Consider the following 18,743-nt stretch of genomic DNA (forward strand, 5'->3'; position numbering starts at 1 on the left):
CGTAAATACTCGTTAGTTGCCAAAAATAATCTTCTACTATTATATAGCGAGTTTACATAGGTCTACGTTCTTGGTGTTTCCTCACACTTTCCGGGATTTCAATATATTTTTATTGAAGCAATGAAAGGTGCAGGTTAGGCGTAGTTGTTTATATAACTTTAATAAATAGTATAGAATTTAAAATAACAAAGGATCTTAACTTTTAAACAATAGTTTTGAAAAAGTTTCTCTGCAATCACTTAATTAAAAGTCATGAGCAGAAAAATTCGATTAAAACAAACTAACATGTTATTTCAATATTAACTGAAAAATTTCGATCTTGCAGTAGTCAAAATATAAATTGAAGAGCTCGTGGACAGTAACTGAAAACAAAAAAAAAAAACAAAATTATAACGATTCAAAAAGTTAACATCAATTAATATTCGAGTGACGTGAAAAGCATATACGCTTTTGTAAGTAGGTACAATATAATAATTAGTTACCTCCCAAACCATCATTCCTATTAATCCATATCCAAAATAAGTCACATAAGTATTGAAGTATTCTGCTATCATAGTCGTGCATCCTTTTTCGAAGGCGTCTTCTTTGGAACAAAATAATTCAGTTTGCTCTTGAGGATCCTTACAGCATGATACGGGCACTAAATTATAGTCGTTTTCATAAGAATCTGGTCCTGTTGTACCGCAGCATTGCAACTGGAAAAATAATGAATTTTATTAGATTAATAATACCTAAAGCGGTTCGACAAATAGGCGTGGATGAAGCGTGGTTTTATTCCCTGCCAAACTTGATGGCGGCTCGTAACTAATTTCTGAGCCCAAGGAAAAGCATAATGATGCTTAACCCTGTCCGCCCACTGATATCTATTATAAACATTCCCAACTATGTTGGGGTAGGTCTCCAGTCTATCCGTATGCAGCTCAGTATCACTGTTTACAAGGAGCGACTGTCTATCTCACCTCCTCAACTCATTTACCCGGGCAACACACTGCCCTTGCTAAGAGTGGTTGTCAGACTCACTGACTTCTCATAACCCGTAAAGACTGCAAAAATATTTAATACAATATTTTCTTTCTCTTGGAGGATAAAACAAACTTGCCATTTTCACTTACCAATATTTCGATGACGTGGAATGTCATGTTGTGAGCGGGCTCCACGAAAGTATTGTTTACTTCAGCTTTCACTTCATTCGTGAAATCAGGCAATTTGATTACCAATAGTATTATAATAGCCATCTTTGTGGCTGCGAAAAATCCCATAAATACAGAATACTGAAAGCAATAGAATAGATAAATAAACTTATAGAAACCGTTCGAAATAGCAGTAATTATTCTGAGTAAAAAAATATATAGTTACAGTTATAAGTGGACATGTTTGTTCAGCAATTGCTCCAAAGAATCCGGAAGAAGCAATAAGGAATACGAAAATTCCTACAGCAATGGCTTCGTAAGGAACGTAATCCAAGTTTATTATTACGGATATTTCTTTTGGTATTTGGTCCATGTAGTAAAAAAATGCTATTCCAACACCAATCAGGCCTAGCCCGATAATCTGAAAAGTGAAACAATTGAAAATTATTCGTCATGCCTATAACATAGGTAAATGAATGTTAGTATGGATTTTTGTTATTGTCGTTTAAAAAAACCGCCCTGTGGACTTCGCACCCAGGGTTCTGTCTGTACCCTCTATAAAATAAACTAAAATCACATGGCATAGTTCATCTTAGTGACAGATGGACGGTCAGATGGATCGAAAATCATGACTCGCTTTTTGGCACAGTCGAGTAAATCTAACAGAAGTACTTATTGTGCCATTGCGAATCGGCTCGGAAGATCATTTTATACTGATTTTTACTGAGCATAAGACATACCGCAAATATTAAGTTAACTGCACACAAAATTATTTTCACTAGCATCCGACACATTTTGTAAATATTTCGCACACTTGCACTAACTTTTGATTAGACTATTACATTTCCATGTGGATTGTTAAGCAACTGTTAGTTACTACTTATTAGAATTGCATCAAGTGTAGTATCAATCAACAAGTATAGAGATAAGGACTTACCTTTATAGATTTATAAATACTTACCTTCAAAGATAGGTTTTGCAGATTTGTAAGGATTGCGAAATCTTTTATTATATTACCCTGGGGCCCGATTCTCCTAGGTTAATGATGTCAAAATTGAATAAAAATTGAATCGCAATAGTATTCCAACGACATTCGATTATTTATGTATCAATTGGTCTTATATTAGTAGAAGTGTAGCAGAATGCCCGTTAAGGTTAAAATTGCTATTGCGATTCAATTTCTATTCAATTTTGACATTTTTTACTTAGGTGAATCGGGCCCCAGCTCAGCTTTTTTCTGAGGGAACTTATTCCCTCAATCGGATATAAAGTATTTACATTCTATCCGAGTCCTTCTAGTTTCTAATGGTATCGGGGTTGATGTTATATGAAATTAACTTAGTTCCATGACTTTCGCCTCAATCGGTTAAGACGTTTTAGCATGAAAGTGTCACTAACAAAAAAAAACTCACATGCTAATAGCATTTATAATATTAGTTGCAAATGAGTCAGATTTCGCGATAAAATTAAGGAAGTGGGAAAAACTCAAGTGGAATGTGTCAATGTTAGTCAACCACTTGAGTGTAGGTACCTATTTGGTATTCAATGGTGCTAAGGAAGACCTTATTATGATACTATCTAATAGATAAAGTGCAGTGGTTCTTGAAAAATATATTTTGAAAGTGATTATGAAAATGAGTTATAACAAAGTCGAAAATTACTTGATGTTTTAATCTACTGAGTTTGAAACAGTAGGTGTACAAGATTCAGTTCAAGTTAATCCAGTGTCTATTATTTGCTAAAATGAAGGATAGTGTTGTGTAACAAAGTTACTGAAAACATGTAATTCTAAACATTAACAGCCTTACTTATAAAAATCAACTAATCATCTTCTAAGCATTGTTTTAAATAATTACTACTTTAAGTAGTGATTACGTTGCTTAAGTGTTTCTCAACGAATGAACGGATAATGACATAAAACATACTAATTTCTCAACACTACCCCGGAATGTTTGTAGTTAAAAAAATATTTGTCCTCAAAACGTTGTGTAATGGCAACAATGGCACCCGTAAAATATAAAATTTTGGCACGAAGGCTTTATGGCCATGCCATTACAAATTATAAAAAAATATATGTTAAAATTAAAAAGTTGAGCTGTCAAAAAACTCGTTTGTCGACCGACTGTCGTATTTGTTTGAATCGTAGTGTAGGTATTGCATTTGTATTTTATTTAAATATAATTATTGCCATGGCTGGTGTAGAAGATATTTCTTTAAAAAAAAGAGTTCGTTCCTGCAACTGGGACGAAGAGGAAAAGGTATGTTTATAATATTAATATTGTATTATTCGCGCATGGTGTTTTATTTTGATAAAAGTTAAGATTTATAACTTTGTATTTGTTAAATTTCAGAGACTTCTAATAAACCTTGTTTTAGAAAGAATAGATGTAATTGAAAATAAGGATACATCTACTAATACAAATACGAAAAAGAGAGCATCATGGCAAGAAATTTTGTCTTGGTACATACTTAGTTTACTTTCAATAACGAAGTAAATGTGTTAAATGTGTCGTGCGTAGCAAAAAATAATGTTTTTTACAGTTTCAATAATCTAAATAAAAAAAAACGGGATCTCAAAGAGTTAACAACCCAGTGGAGAAACACTAAGGGCAAAGTAAAATCCAGAGAGAGTGAGTACAAACAGGCTAAATTAATGACAGGTGGAGGACCACCAAGCCCACCACCGGAAGAACTAGCAATAATACAGGAAATTCCAAATGAATTTATTGTTGATACGATTCAATTTGATAGCGACAGCGTGCATATCAAAAATGAGGTATTTGCTTTTTTCGTTATTATAAGAACTATGCACTTTTTCCACGATTCGGTTCTGATCTTTGTAGGAAACATTCAAAATAACTTTTCTAATTAATTTAATATTGCAGTCACTGACATCAGGAAACATAAATTTTACTCCAGTTTATGATCCTTGGACGCCAATGCCAGGCACAAGTAACCAACTTAAGGAAACTGAACAGGTAATTAAAATTAATTCCAAACTCGTTAATTTGAAACTGTAGCATTTTTAGTATTCATTTCCAATTTTTTTATTGTAGATATCTGAAGATGTAAGTCAGCCAGAAACAAGAAAAGGTATTTTGTATTCTGCATCCAACCGTGTGCATAACACATTCTCGAAGAAGAAATGCATACCAAAGAAAAATAAGGTATGTAACCTAGGTAAACTTGATATTAGGCTCACAGAATAAAAACATTCATTTACATTGTGATATTTTTTATTTTCATTGCAGATTAATGTGAACTATGAGCGAAAACTATTTCTTTTAGCCAAAAAATCTAGGGAGAGAGAATATGAACGAGCAGAAGAAATACATAAAAAGAAAATGAGTATTTTGGATTTAGAGTATGAATACTGGAAAAAGAAAATAAATAAAATTGAGTAGCTATGTCTTCAATCACTGGATGCAAATGGCCAGAGAGAGAAACATCGGGATAGGTTTAGGAGAGGCCTACGCCGCAGAGGCGACTACTACCAGTACAGAGTGAACATTTTAACAATATTTATTTATTCATTCAAGTGTTCTAAATTATTATTTTTTTGTTACATGTAAAAAGTTGTAATGTAATGTACTAAGTAAATAAAGGCTATTTTTATCTTATTTTATTTATTTTATTTTAGCTATGTAATACATCCTCCGAGTCTTTTTCCCAACTCTGTTGTGGTCGGCTTCCAGTCTAACCGGATTCAGCTGAGTACCAGGAATTCTTGAGGTACTTTGAATTCTTGATTCTCAAACCTCTGTCTGTCTGACAGAACTTCCACGAAAAATACGTGTATCGTGAGTATCACCCCTCTAGTGGCAAACTACATATATCGCAAACTTTTAATTCGACATCACAAACTAGCTGAAATTAAGAGCAAGGTCATACTTATACCGTTAATTTTTTAAAATTGAATTACACTGTTAACATAACAATTTTTAACAAGTGCATATGCATTGCTTTAATACCCAAATGCAACAGTTTTTCTACACTTATTTACCTGAGTGTTTATAGGGTAGTGTCCTTTTGTCTTGACAGTATTGCCCAGCTTCTCCGCCTACTTTTCGAATTTTTATATGGGTTCCATCTTCGGCTCCAATAACATGTGGGAATCCACATATGGATTCAAATTTTGGATTGACTCCATTAGAGCTCTTATATCCAAAGGCATTTGACTGTAGATAGAGCTTTTTGAGGCCAGTGCAATACCTATTTTTTTAGATAGATATGATAGAGTCTGCTGGCTCATGCCATGGATTTCAGCACAGTCTTCTTGAATCTGAAGTTGGAGATGTAAATAGTCTTGATTAATATCAATTCTTAGGTAAGTACAATATGACATTCAAACTAAACAAAAATATGTTTAAGTACCTATGATAAAAGCCTAGGAACCTACCTCATGTCTGCCCCAGTACCTAATAACAGACATCACCTGTAACTCCACAGGTATAGAGCCTCCACGTCTGTCCACACGCAAGTCATTTCTCAAAATATCTATTATTTTTAGCATATTTTCTTTGCTAAATCTGTACCTTTGCCTAAAATCACTTTCACTTAAATCTTGTAAAGGATTCATTCTTTTCTTGTATTGTTTTGGCCGCCTAATCCGCCTAATCATTCTCATTCTTCCGCTGTTAAAGCTTCTTATTTCCTCTATATCATTACGAAAAGTGCGCAATACATCAAGATCTTCTAAAATATCCATTGTGAAGAAGACACCATGCGATTCGAAAAAACGCCAAGCGAATTTATTCAAGGAACGGCAACGTTTGATGTTTCAAAATCAGCTGGTAACACTGACCTCTATATTTACACATGTGTGTGGTAAATATAGAGGTCAGTGGCTGGTAAAGATCCGCCATTTTGTTAATTAGCAGTATTACTTATTATTTAATTCACGTTTATAAGTAAGGCTGTAAATAAAACAAACTAGCAGCAATTTGGTGATTATTTATGGTGATTATGAATCATAAAAAAGTTTTATATTTTCGAATTTGAGACCAAAAACAATTTTTTCGAAAAATAGTTCTGTCCTGTCAATGTCAGTGTCAGATCTGGCTGGACGCATCGTACCTACTTACTGTGTAATTTTTCCTGCATTTGTTTATAAACTGAAATTAGTATAGTAATTATGGCTGAATCAGACGGCGATATAGAGTATTTGGATGAAGATGCCGACATTGTTCAGCAATGTGTGCAAGTAGTTCCAGTTCAAGTGCCACATTTAGTACCCCGCGTTGTTGAGAAGCCTTCCCCGTTGCTGGTGGAACGGATGCCGGCTGAAAGAAAAAGGAAAAAGAGGAAAGATGAAGAAGATTCTGACTATGATCCCAATGATGACTTTTTGCCGCCGAGTCCACCAAGTTCCAAAGGCAAGAAGAAGAGGCAGAATGTTGTGAAAAAAGTTAAATCTTACCAGAGAGGAGAGGGTGTTCAAAATTTGAAAGTTGGATCATCATCAGGCAGAAAGGCTAAACATTTTCCCGCCAAAGAGCCGGTTATTGATCGAAAACTTTGTAATATTAGGATTCCTGATTATGATGATCCCTTGTGTTTGCCAGTAAAAGCGATTAAAAGTGAAGATTCTGACGTGAAAAGGTTGAATAACTGGAATAACGTGTGTTTGGAGCATTTCAAACATTGCGACAGCTTGCTGAAACCGGAGAGGGGAGACACTTATAGTTCTGTGAGAACTGTTGTCTTCAGGAATGTTGCTAATAAACAAACAGGTTTGTAACATGTTATCTGATACTTTTTGAATAGGTAATTTTATTGTATTTACACAAGTAAAATGTATGTAAAAGTAGTTTTCGAATATTATCCAAATCTGGTTAGCTATTGCAATATACTCCACTATATGGTCAACTAACACTATAAAAATAGCCAATGCCATAGTTGTTAATACTACTTTAACACAAACCATTCCAGGAAAACCAGAAACAACAATTTGGAGCAAAACCTGTGTTGAAAACGACGAAGGTGACAAAAAGTCAGAGATCTTCCAATGCGTACTCCCTCGGTACAAAGAGAAAAAGGTGCTGACGACCTTCAATCTTGCTGCACGGAGACCAAAACCATTCCACTTGTCTGATGAAGTGATTCTGAGTAAAGAGGATAGTAAGGACGGAGAGGTGCTCGTTGTATATAAACCTAAGGAAGCGTCTTCTGCGGTTTATAAGATGGTGACTGCGTCTGATAGGTATGACACTTTATTTTTAAATCAATGTAGTGCTAAGATGCTTTTGATTTTATTTACTTTGGGCATGAAAAATAGTAGCTTGGAAGAGTTAAATCTGTCCTAGACTAAAAAAAACATACTTATGTCAATAACAGGCCTTGTTTGTAAGATTCTTTTAGTGTTTGATGACCTATCAATCAGGTTCTTACATATTTTAATTGCAGACTTAGTATACATAGAAATTTAGTATAGACCTATTGACAACTTATAGGAAATGAATTTTTTAACCGAATTATGACTAATTACCAAATTTACGTAACTCAAACCATATTACCTTTATAGAAAATCATCAGAAGGTAAAGAAGAAGACTCGGAAGATAAAGAAGACGATGATGACTTCAAAATGTTTATGAAAGAGTTGGCCTTCTGCAAGATGTGTGCACCTTGCTTCCAGACCTCTTGGAGAGGGGTCAAGAAAAATACTAGGAGTGAGTTTTGTAATACTTACTTTAACACCACTAATGGCTAGTTTTTTTCAGTGTAGGTAGAAACCATGGTACCTGCTTCCCATACCAGTAGAAAATAACAGCCATCGGCTGTTTCTCGCGGTTCCGCCCATATCCCGTGAGAACCACTTTCAGCAACCAGCTAAAAAGATATTGCTCCTTCTCAGGCTCCCTGCTTTTTGTAAGATTTGTGAAGATGACCCTCCTGTTTATATATGGTAAAGAACAACTAAATTGGTTTAGTACATCATTGTGGTTTACTCACCAGAGTATTGGTGTTGATCTCAGCGTCTGTCATCTCCTCAGCAATTATTTTTCCGTGTATAGGTTAAAAATATTCAACATTTTATTTGTTTTCAGAAAGCATTGCATGTCCCATCTGTTCTCGTTCGTTCGTGACGGTGTACAATCTTCTGTCTCACTTCAAGACTCACTCTACAGAAGATATGCAAAAGTATAAGACTGTCATATCTTCTATTTTGGCAGAGGTCAGTATTTTAAAAATAGCATATAGCGATTTTACTCACTATAAGCAGAATTAAAAATACACACTGTAATGATAAAAGTATCGTAGTAAGTACCTATCTATATCTTTCATTCTATAATTCCATTGTTTTTATGTGTTTTTTTTTGTAATGTGTTTTTGTGTTATAATTACAGATTGTGGACTACCATTACAAGTGTCGAGTGTGTCGCGAACAGTTTCCAAGTATCAAGAATTTGAGGCAGCATGTAACTACGCATCAAGGTACGTTAAACTTTGTGTAATTTATACTTCAATAGCTGTTCAATAGCTGTGCTGTTTTCCCGTGGTTTCACCTCGCGTCCCTAGGTTAAAATATGTATAGCCTAGTGGGCCACCATCGATGCGCTTCGGTAACCTCTAAAATTATTAGTGTTTCTCTACTATTTTATACAAGTATTATACACATAAACCTTTCTCTTGAAACACTATCTGATAAAAAATAAAAAAAAACGCATGAAAATTGGTTGCGTAGTTTTGAAGATTTAAGCGTACAAATGGAGATAGAGATATAGGGACAGAAAAAGCGACGGGATATTGTTTCACTATAGATTTTTCAACTTGGTTCATTTGGTGGTAAATTCGTAGATTTGTATGACTAGTAAAATTATATTTATTTTTCAGGTACTGAGTTCTTCACTTGTGAAGTCGGCAACCACTTGGCGAGATAGGATAAAGTAAGATTATGTTAATTATGAGAAAATAAATATATTTGATACAACTAATAGTCGTTTAATTTTTAAAACGCGTTTATACCTGTATATATACTGTGTAACTATGTTATTTAAACATCTCCCAAGGATAATAGCGTCGAGAAAATTGGTAGCTTTGTGTAGTTCTGATGACAATACAATAATATGGTACAGTTGAACTGATCTGATGATGGAGCCGAAAGATATGAAGTGAACCTTGATGGAACATCGTATTATAGTCGTGTTTGGACTTGTTAGAAAGGTCTTGTAATGAATTTTAACGACGATAAAGTTTTGCATTTATACAAGGGTGCTATTCTAGTGATTTACGTTAGTAGAACTCGAGAGCTGTAAGGACTGATTTCAAGAATCCATTTCATCAGCAGTTCTATAACAGCGCCATCTAGAACGGTATTAGGTAAATGAACTAAGTGGATGTTGCTAAAGTATTCCGCTAGATGGCGCCAACAGTTGTTATTTAGCGTGAATTCCAATTTGTTCTTTGTTCCCAATCAAATTAATTAACAATGTTAGCGTAAACTTTTTATACACATATAACTAACCTTTATCTATAAAACCTGTAACTATGTATAAGTATGTAATTTTAGCTCGGTAATATGTGAGTGTTTCTATCTATCAAATTCAAGTTAGGTTTGATTAGTAGTTTGATTTTCAAGTTTGATTTGATTTGACAATAACCACTATCTAATCAATTGGATTGTTTGTTTTTATTAAATTGATTTAAAATGGGTACTATATACCAACCCGCATTGAGCAAGCGTGGTGATTAATGCTCAATCCTCCGTGTGAGAGGAGGCTGCGGCCCAGCAGTGGGACGATAAAAGGTTGTAAGTAACCAACTTTTACATATACATACAGGAGAGTTCTTCCCAATTTGTCATTAGTACCGATTGGTCACCAACTATTTTTTCCATACAACAAGTCCCAATTGGTCATTCGAGCAAAATAAATAATTTAATATTTAAATTTTGAGTTCCGATTCGTCACCCGCATAAAATTTCACGTATCAGAGTACCGTCAGAAATAAAAGTGTTAAAAGAAATTTTAAATGAAAAACTTCGATGTAGGTAAAGGTAGATATTATAGCTCTCATATAAATATAATAAAATATACATTAAAACACAGGTGAAGACAACTTGAGCATTTTATAAACCCGAAAATGTGATGTGTGTGCCGGTAACAAAAGTACCAGGGGCCCATAACTAGCAAAGAGATTGTATACATAAAAATGATGAATGATGGTGTAAATTGGTATGTTTATCTACAATTAGGAAAAAAACCTAAAATCCTGACACTCTTGACTGCTATACTCCTGTAAGTTATGCGGTCCTAGTACACGGTGGGCAGTTCCATGGACACTCGTTGATTGGTATATTACTCATCTGATTTATGCGATCCTGGTATTTTGGTTTTGGCCGTGGTGTGTGACGCCGTTGAAATCGCAATTTTATTAATAGCGTCTTCCATATTCGGAAAAAACATAACCAAAATAAATAAAAAAAACATATTACAATATTGTAAAGCTTATCTTGTTGACAGTACTTTTTACAAAATAAAGTACGGATGACCAATTGGGACTAAGCAAAATAAAATATTTTATTGAATGACCAACTGGGACACGTTTTTTATAGATGCCAAATCACTAAAATGACGAATCGGGCATAACTCATACAGGAGTATACTTAAGAGCTCGTGGCTGAGTAAAAGGTAGGTACACTGTTTGTGGTTAATCGTTCATAAGGTTAAGTAACGGTTAGGACGGCCCGTCGTTGGATGGGTCACCATCTTATTTTACCTTCTCAGTGTACCTCCGTATTTTAAAAGATACGTTAAATTGCTCATTTGGACCCTGCTCTCATTTGAACATCTTCAGCAGTCGTTACGGGTAGTCAGAATCCAACCGGTCTTACCAAGGGGTATCCCCGGGTTGGGAAGTGAGTCCATGTACAATGTAGGTAGTACTCGGCTGTATCTGATTATACTCCAACATAACTTACGATTAGGAAAAAATCAAATTAAATAAAACAGTTTCCATTAACCAAACTTTTCTCCAGTGTAAATAACTAGATACCGTCCGTAATATAAAAAATAAGACTAAAAAAAGTACTTTCGGCACATCATAACAGATTGCCATCCCATTTTGGCAGTTTAAAAAAAAACCATTATCTGAATCGGTTGCTCCCCAATTTATGACTCGCTAATCCCTAAGGGTATTGACTGGTGCATTTTTCATCAAACCATGGTTCGTGACGTCACAGTCCACTGTCAAATTTTCTAACAAAATTCTAACCCTCGTCGCAAGGTCGTTGACTCGTGTTTACGTCGTAAGGGATGAGAGAGAGGTCAATGAACTTTCCCTTGCTTACGTCACTCCAATTTTTTTGGGCTGTTAGGGTGCCAATTTTGGGGTCGAAATTGTGTTAGAAATGCTGTTAGATCAGATTTTGCTGTTGTGGATTTTTTATATATTGTTTTCTGATAGAAGGTAAGCTTTGCTATAATTATGTCAAAAACTGTTTATAGTAGCAGGCAATCTAGATATTCTTTCAATAGCTCCCTACTAAGTCTGTGTCCAACTTTTTTAGACACGCGACCTCAGATCAAAGTTTGATCTGAGCAGGCGACAATTTTTTGTCAGCAGAGAGCTATGATCCGGTCAGTAGTAGTCCTATTTAACTTGCCGTCAGATCCAAAACATCTAAACGTTATCTCAAAATATGAATCTTACTCAACTTACTCAAAATTGAACCTAAATTTTTGAAGGTTGGTAACCTTCACAAAGGACCATGCCCATCTGTGCCCCAGTAACGCCCAGAGAAAGTATATTACAAGATAGCTCTAATAAATAAAATCTAGAATTGTGATGATAATTTGAAGTCTTAAAAAGCACCGGTTAAAAAATAAAAAAAATAAGACATTCTTGTTGAAATTGCAGTACATGACATCGTTTCAATCATGCTTTATTTATTACGGTCTGGAATCTCGTCCTTTGGCCCATGTATATATTCATTTAATGTATATATATATATTCAAATAACTGACATGTTTATCTGATAACATACAATTAAATCATGAATTCATGATGATCATGAAGTTCCTAGTGAAAAACTAATAGCAATACTGTCTATAAACGATAAAATGTATAAAAACCAGTAGGAAGTTATCATGTTTAATGACCAATATCTTTTCAATCAGTGCTTTATATAATATTAAATCTAGATATCTTACAAATATGGCTATAAAGCTATCGTATGACATAGAACTGGAATTTGGGCATTGCATGGCGTTGCTGACTTTTGACTCCATACCAATATGGGCATGATCCTTTAGGTTCAATTTTTTGTAGGTTCAAGTAGGCACCACTTTCATATGGATTTATTTTCAATTCACACATATCCTTCCAAAGATTACACAACATCACAAAAACCCCAATCATTTTAAAACCGAGAGATGCCCCTTCAAATCGATTCAAATTCCCGTATCGATATCCACACGATATTCGAATAAAGCGAGAGCCGCCCCTATCTAACACAATACATTGAAAAGAGGGTATTCGCTTCGGAGGGTTCGTCCGTACTGACAGTTTCGGATCACCGTTATTGGAACTTGTATATGATGTGTCATTTGAGGGGAACAATCGAATTGGGAAGGAAAGAATGGAGAAAGTGTAAGCAATTTTGAAGACTCCCAAAGGAGATATAAAAATAATGATGCTGCGGAGTGACTGTATATAAGTCTAAAAACGTTTCAGGCTAAAATGATGTCAGGAAGTTTTTCTTGGCTTAACAATTAATGCCATCAGTATTTTGAGTTCCTAGCCCTTCCCATTCCTAGCTGATAAAATAGAACAAAATTTGTTCTACTCAAAATTCAGCATTCAAAATAAAGTCTACTGAAACTTATATCTAACAGTTTATTTCGGAAAATCAGCAGTTTTTTTACCTTGCTATATTCATCATCATCATCTCCCGAGCCTTTTTGCCAACTACTTTGGGGTCGGCTTCCAGTCTAGTCCAGTCCAATCGGCGTACCGTGGTATATTATGGAGATATAAAAACAGTCCTTTAAGTTTCTTACTCTTTAAACCTTTTTTTTATTAGGGAAATTTTAGAGGAATATAAAACACACTCGTTCAAGTTATAATTTATTCTTTAAGCTTATATTCTTCATGTTCTTACAGCCCTTATTCTGGACATTAGCTGTTTTGTACGTAGTAGTACAATTCCGCTGGATGGTAACCTGGAACGAAATGATAACACCAAATATAGAAACGTTAGATAATATAATATCCTACATTATCATCATCTTGTTGCATTAATGAGTTTTTAATAAGACATAGGCATTTAGAAATCCTCTAATAAAGATCAGCATTGAGATGATTTTTGAATTATTTGCTCAATTCCTTATTAGCATTCCATATGTCAAGTGGTACAATGTTACATGCAGACCATTCTTTTGTTGAAACTGGGTATTTTATGAGAGTCATAAAAGGATCATGCCCATATTAGTATGGAGTCAAAAGTCAGCAACGCCATGCAATGCCCAAATTCCAGCTTTACAGCCATATTTGTAAGATATCTAGATTTAATATTATATAAAGCACCGATTCAAAAGATATTGGACATTAAACATGATAAATTCCCACTGGTTTTTTATACATTTTATCGTTTATAGACAGCATTGCTATTAGTTTTTCACTAGGAACTTCATGATCATCATAAATTCATGACTTAATTGTATGTTATTAGATAAACATGTCAGTTATTTGAATATATTGTATACATTAAATGAATATATACATGGGCCAAAGGACGAGATTACAGACCGTAATAAATAAAGCATGATTGAAACGATGTCATGTACTGCAATATCAACAAGAATGTCGTATTTTTTTTATTTTTTAACCGGTGCTTTTTAAGACTTCAAATTATCATCATAATTCTAGTTTTTATTTAATAGGGCTATCTTGTAATATACTTTCTCTGGGCGTTACTGGGGCACGGTTGGGCATGGTCCTTTACCGTATAGATAGATGCTACTCAACTAGGTTTATAGTCACCCTGTTTTTAATCGAAAACAAAAATACAAATACCTACACTAGCAAACACACGCCGAAATGATTTAGCCTACAGCAACATCCACCCAAACTATAATCTCCATACGCTCTCAAATTTCAATTAGTGCTACCTCTAATTGAAATCAGCGTCCGGCAGGTACAGTGGGATTAACGTCATACAAATACTCCCTTTTACCCCAAAAGGGGGTGTCTGTCTGTCTGTGGCCATGGCAACACCCTAGCGGCTATTATTAATTTTGACGAGACTACTTTGATTGATCGAAGCATCAAATGCAAGAGCTATGTTTATTTGTGAAGGGGACATTTGTACGGGAAATATGGCAATATTTTGTTAGGTCCCTTTGATGTGAAGGTTTAGAGTAAACGGATTGTAATTGCTTTGGGTTTTATTGAACTGGTCAATGTATGGATAAGGTATCGTTTTCATATCCAATGGAGAAAGGATGACCTTTTAGTATGATTAAATAAATCGGCACTTTTTAAACCAAACAGTGTCTAACCTAATAGTATAGAGTAGCATCGTATTGGGAAATAAACGTTTGTGATAAGTTTTAATAATGTAGATATGTACCTAGAAGGATTTATAATGTTTACATGATTACGTCCGATAGCTGGCTGTACTTTTGGTATGTACGTAAATATCCTTCCATAAAGTTAAATAACTGTAATCCTAATTCATGCGGAAAAACGATATATCTTTATCTAGACTGAAAACAACTCTCGTATATTCAAGGTAGCTAATTAACTCACAGCGACAAAGCAGTTTTCCCCTTCAAACCTTAACTTGAACAGATCTTATTCAATGCCCAACAAATAAAATTATACAACATTACATGACAACTCCATAAAAATAATTTGAATACGCATTCTCCGTTATTTCACGGTCCACCTTATGCTTTGCTAGAGGTGGCAGATTATTAGGGGGAAACATTATTAAATTCCAGTCGCCAAAGGGATTTTTGTTAGCGACCACGCACCCCTCGCCCAATGAGGGGGTGGGTCCGAATGGTGCATGTTTTGACTTTGAGCTACAAACGCTTTACTGCGAATATTTGGTGTTTTGATGTTCTAGGATTTCTATTTATTGACGTAAAAGGTTTTTTGAATGTTAAGATTTGGGAATAGTAGACTGACTACCAGTCTAATTGTAGCTTAAGACATATTAAGACAAGCTTTTGCGAAGACACAAGTGCTTTCTTTGTCCTGCACTCTCATAGCGCGATGGGATGGCAATCCAACACTCTATCGGAGAAATATTGGGGTGTCTTAATCACCAACTTCTAAACATCTTAAAACCCAAAAAATAGGCTCGACCCGGCAACCGAACCCGAAACCCTAACAAAGTGAGAGACAACAAGTATAAAATCTAAATTCGATGATTTTCGAGTGATCGTACTAGTAACGTTAGCAAGTCTCACAGTCAAGTCTAATCTTATTTATCATACCTATCCCAAATAAAGCTAGGCCTACAATACATTCAGCTTACTACCCCTTCGGGTAACAAATCAGCTGCACCCAGTTGATAAGTGATTTAACTACAAGTCGTGACGTCACGGTTGGCTTGCTGCACGCGTTGACTCGCGTGAGGTAAATCACCAGATGTTGTGGTAAGTGACCGCGACTGGGTGACGGGTGTCGGGGCTTTTTATTAGCTTATTTGGACGATATTTGTTTTATTTTGATTGTAAATTATAGAAAGAAAATCTACTTGTTGCATAAAGCGTTCCAACTGCCTGTTCGATTGTAAGTTGGACCCAAACCTTTGGCTATAAAATGAAGACGGGTCGAAATGGCTTTGTAGGTTTTGGGAATCTTCACAAAGTAGTCAGAAGTCTTCAAGTTGGCGATGTTACATCACCGTGCCTTAGAGGGCACGTTAAGATGATGTTCCCAAATGCTACTCGGTAGCAGTCCTTGTTACAATTCTACGTCAGAGGCCATCATCAGTCAAATTTGGAATAATGTGATCAAAACTGCATTTCAGTTGATAAGAAGAAACATATAGCAACATGTTTCCTTGATAACTAGAACATAACAAATAAATCAAAGTATCACCTAAAACCAAATCTACCATTCGAAATTCCGCCACATCCAAACCCAACTACATAATTTAGCAACTCCACAATATTTTCACCCATCAAAGGGTTTTAATAACTCTTTGCGTTTGCACCCCGAGGGCCTGTAGCGAACCGGAGATTGAATCAATATTGGCTGCCGTGGCCTTTGATTGGGCTGGCCAGTCAATTAGCGAGGTAGCCACATAAACGTACCTTTGAGGGTTTGAGCTCCAATGTGGGGATTATTTGCGAGACTGTACATAAGGTAGTTTTTGTGTATATAGTCTGTGAAGGGTGGTTTTGAAATGTTTTTGGTGTTTAAAATGTTCGTTATTAAATTGTTTTATAGAGTGTTCTTTGTGTTAATATGTATTGGTTATTTGTTAGCTTCTAGCTGTTTTGTGTGTTTCCAACAACTTACCTACTGAGGCAACTATGTAATTCTAACACCCGGATAAAAATGAGCCTTCCTCAGGTTCGAGACTATCTGCCAAAGTGTGCCAAAGTTCATGAAAATCGGGTCTATACGTAGTTTTGGTGTAAAAGCCTAATATATTTGCTTTCGATTAGTGATTGGAGTACCATTTAAGCCAGAACACTTAGGAATATTGTGCAAAGCTATTGCCATATATCCACTTATGAAATACACATCACCAACACTCAAGAAAGCTAAAGAAACTGAGCCACTTGTATACTTCCTTACCTACAACAAGACAAGAAACAAGATGGGGCTATATAATAATCTAGGTACAAACACAAAGGGATGAACCAAAACAATTAGTACCTAACTAAATACATAGTAGGTATGCGAGTCATGCCGTAGGGCGAATTAATACTATCGGCTTATACGCGATCTCCATTAGTTCAAAAGCGATATTATATGCCTGTACTTAGACGTTAGTGTATGGAGCTAGATTAATGGAAAATATTGAAATCTAAACAGGACTTTAGCTGCTAGTTGGGGAAGTAATCGCATGGTACTTTTATGGAGAAAGATTAATTGAAATTTAAAGAGCAGCTATAGTTGGGGACGTAATCGCATGAAATAATCCTATTTACTTGGTATAAGTAATCCTCAAATGTAGTTTTCTAAATATTTTCCCTAAGATATGAGGCGGGAAGCGGGAAGAAGAGAAGTCGTGAAAATATCATTTCTCAAAGTAGGTAATTTAATTTCTGATGTTTTTCTCTAACTCCGAAAGATCAACCAATTCAAACGCTTTTCGAAATTATGTTACATTTTGCGTTAAAAAGTTTATACATACATAGGTACCTACTGTACTTATGTAAAATTCAAATAAACTTTATATCACATTTAACCTTTTACTAGTTGAATTTCGAGTGACCTTTAGCTTTTATACAAAACCTACATACCGCTATATAGCTTTGCCCTACCGCTTTCCCTGCCCACTCGTGTCGCTGTATTTTCCTCCTACGCGTTGAATCTTCCGCTAGATACTTTTTTTGCTTTGTATGACAAAGACAAAAGGATCAAATGTTTGTAAGGTAGGTATTTGAAGAATTGGCGAATAAAGACAATTCGAATAATAAATATTCTGCCTCAGGTCTTAATTTATCTCCGTCATAAGTATCATGTTCCTTCCTTTATCCCGATTTTATTGGGTGATGGCGCTGCAAGATTTCTCCATAGATGTAAGTAGTGCATATTTATTAATAATGTATTTTTCATTGAAGTAAAGTAAATAGGTTCCATGTATTCGGTGTGAAAGAGTTAAAACTATAGAATAGATTTTGATGAAACTTTGCTTGATGTGAAGTAGACTTGGCTAAACCAAATATTTCGCAGGGACCTTAAAGGAGCATAATCTGTATAATCATGATTCAGACCAACTTTTATGTTACCAAGGCAATAGTTCTCAAATTCTAGCTAAACTATAAGCGAAGAAAAGATCTGACTGCCTATTTTGTCTGGCTTTATAACCCTAAAAGAGTCGATTTAAAGTTCAAAATCGCTACAGCAGTTTTCGCGCACCCATTACATACATAAGTACAGACATCGTTCGGGAAACACTAGAGAAATATTTCCACCTTGTAATCTAAGGTAACATGAGCACAGATCAGCCTTTCAATTTGTTTTTCAGGCATTAATTTCGACCAAAGGCACCAGAAAACCAACACTCGCTTATAAACAGTCAGATTATCGAGAAAACTAATCATGAACCTGGCTAAAATAATAAAATAACTATTTTGAAAAAGAAGCAAATCTAGCAATAAAAGACAAGAGTATGTGTACCTCCCTAACATATCAAGTTCAGGTAAAAGCGCAGCAGATAAAGTTACTTTCGCATTTCGCATGTAAGGATTATGTGAAATTGTTTTTACCAACTGCGGGAAGATGCTTGTTTAATCTACTTAGAATGAGTCTACCTCGTAATTTTGTCCATATATGGAGTCTCTAATTGTGTACCTACACTAATATGTAAATGTTCATGGAAACAGGATAGATATTCAATTGTTATCCAAGCTTTTATGTGACTGAAATAAACAGAAGGCAGCATTATAGAAAAGTGTTACGTTTTATATGTTTGAAAGAAG

At 35.1% G+C, this 18,743-nt stretch overlaps 3 protein-coding genes across 5 annotated transcripts; 2 read left to right on the forward strand and 1 right to left on the reverse strand.

Annotated features, from left to right (window-relative positions):
* Nucleotides 1-143: 143 nt before the first annotated feature.
* Nucleotides 144-2,532, reverse strand: LOC110371145 (CD63 antigen). 2 transcript variants are annotated; one of them, XM_064041174.1, is made up of 5 exons: nt 2,409-2,532; nt 1,357-1,551; nt 1,113-1,271; nt 483-695; nt 144-362 (listed from the first exon to the last, which is right to left on the reverse strand). In XM_064041174.1, the coding sequence occupies exons 2-5, from the start codon at nt 1,501-1,503 to the stop codon at nt 300-302; spliced, it is 582 nt and encodes a 193-aa protein (XP_063897244.1). In that variant the 5' UTR covers nt 1,504-1,551; nt 2,409-2,532; the 3' UTR covers nt 144-299. The 2 variants fall into 2 exon arrangements, with proteins under 2 accessions (XP_063897244.1, XP_049706097.2); XM_049850140.2 differs by lacking the exon at nt 2,409-2,532 and adding an exon at nt 1,871-2,178.
* A 569-nt stretch (nt 2,533-3,101) lies between these two features.
* On the forward strand, nt 3,102-4,750 carry LOC110371144 (myb/SANT-like DNA-binding domain-containing protein 3). 2 transcript variants are annotated; one of them, XM_021327261.3, is made up of 6 exons: nt 3,102-3,388; nt 3,482-3,591; nt 3,672-3,906; nt 4,016-4,108; nt 4,187-4,297; nt 4,382-4,750. In XM_021327261.3, exons 1-6 carry the CDS (start codon nt 3,122-3,124, stop codon nt 4,532-4,534), a joined length of 969 nt encoding a protein of 322 aa, XP_021182936.3. In that variant the 5' UTR covers nt 3,102-3,121; the 3' UTR covers nt 4,535-4,750. The 2 variants fall into 2 exon arrangements, with proteins under 2 accessions (XP_021182936.3, XP_063897243.1); XM_064041173.1 differs by lacking the exon at nt 3,482-3,591 and having other exon boundaries at nt 3,279-3,388.
* Nucleotides 4,751-5,975: 1,225 nt separating this feature from the next.
* Nucleotides 5,976-9,061, forward strand: LOC110371143 (uncharacterized). Its single transcript, XM_021327260.3, has 6 exons — nt 5,976-6,862; nt 7,062-7,332; nt 7,654-7,799; nt 8,178-8,305; nt 8,478-8,565; nt 8,965-9,061. The coding sequence occupies exons 1-6, from the start codon at nt 6,265-6,267 to the stop codon at nt 9,009-9,011; spliced, it is 1,278 nt and encodes a 425-aa protein (XP_021182935.3). The 5' UTR covers nt 5,976-6,264; the 3' UTR covers nt 9,012-9,061.
* Nucleotides 9,062-18,743: the final 9,682 nt, after the last annotated feature.

This window comes from Helicoverpa armigera, chromosome 24 (genome assembly GCF_030705265.1).
Source record: "Helicoverpa armigera isolate CAAS_96S chromosome 24, ASM3070526v1, whole genome shotgun sequence".
Taxonomy (NCBI): Eukaryota; Metazoa; Arthropoda; class Insecta; order Lepidoptera; family Noctuidae; genus Helicoverpa; species Helicoverpa armigera.

Bases quoted from the DNA above. Each gene is read 5' to 3' on its own strand.
- LOC110371145 (XM_049850140.2), bottom strand. From the start codon at position 1,924: ATGTGTCGGATGCTAGTGAAAATAATTTTGTGTGCAGTTAACTTAATA. The intron at 1,272-1,356 runs GTAACTATATAT...TATTGCTTTCAG, and splicing joins AAACATGTCCACTTATAACT to TATTCTGTATTTATGGGATT. The intron at 363-482 runs GTAACTAATTAT...TTTTGTTTTCAG, and splicing joins TAGGAATGATGGTTTGGGAG to TTACTGTCCACGAGCTCTTC.
- LOC110371143 (XM_021327260.3), top strand. From the start codon at position 6,265: ATGGCTGAATCAGACGGCGATATAGAGTATTTGGATGAAGATGCCGAC. The intron at 6,863-7,061 runs GTTTGTAACATG...AAACCATTCCAG, and splicing joins TGTTGCTAATAAACAAACAG to GAAAACCAGAAACAACAATT. The intron at 7,333-7,653 runs GTATGACACTTT...TTACCTTTATAG, and splicing joins ATGGTGACTGCGTCTGATAG to AAAATCATCAGAAGGTAAAG.
- LOC110371144 (XM_021327261.3), top strand. From the start codon at position 3,122: ATGGCAACAATGGCACCCGTAAAATATAAAATTTTGGCACGAAGGCTT. The intron at 3,592-3,671 runs GTACATACTTAG...TGTTTTTTACAG, and splicing joins TGGCAAGAAATTTTGTCTTG to TTTCAATAATCTAAATAAAA. The intron at 3,907-4,015 runs GTATTTGCTTTT...TTAATATTGCAG, and splicing joins GCGTGCATATCAAAAATGAG to TCACTGACATCAGGAAACAT.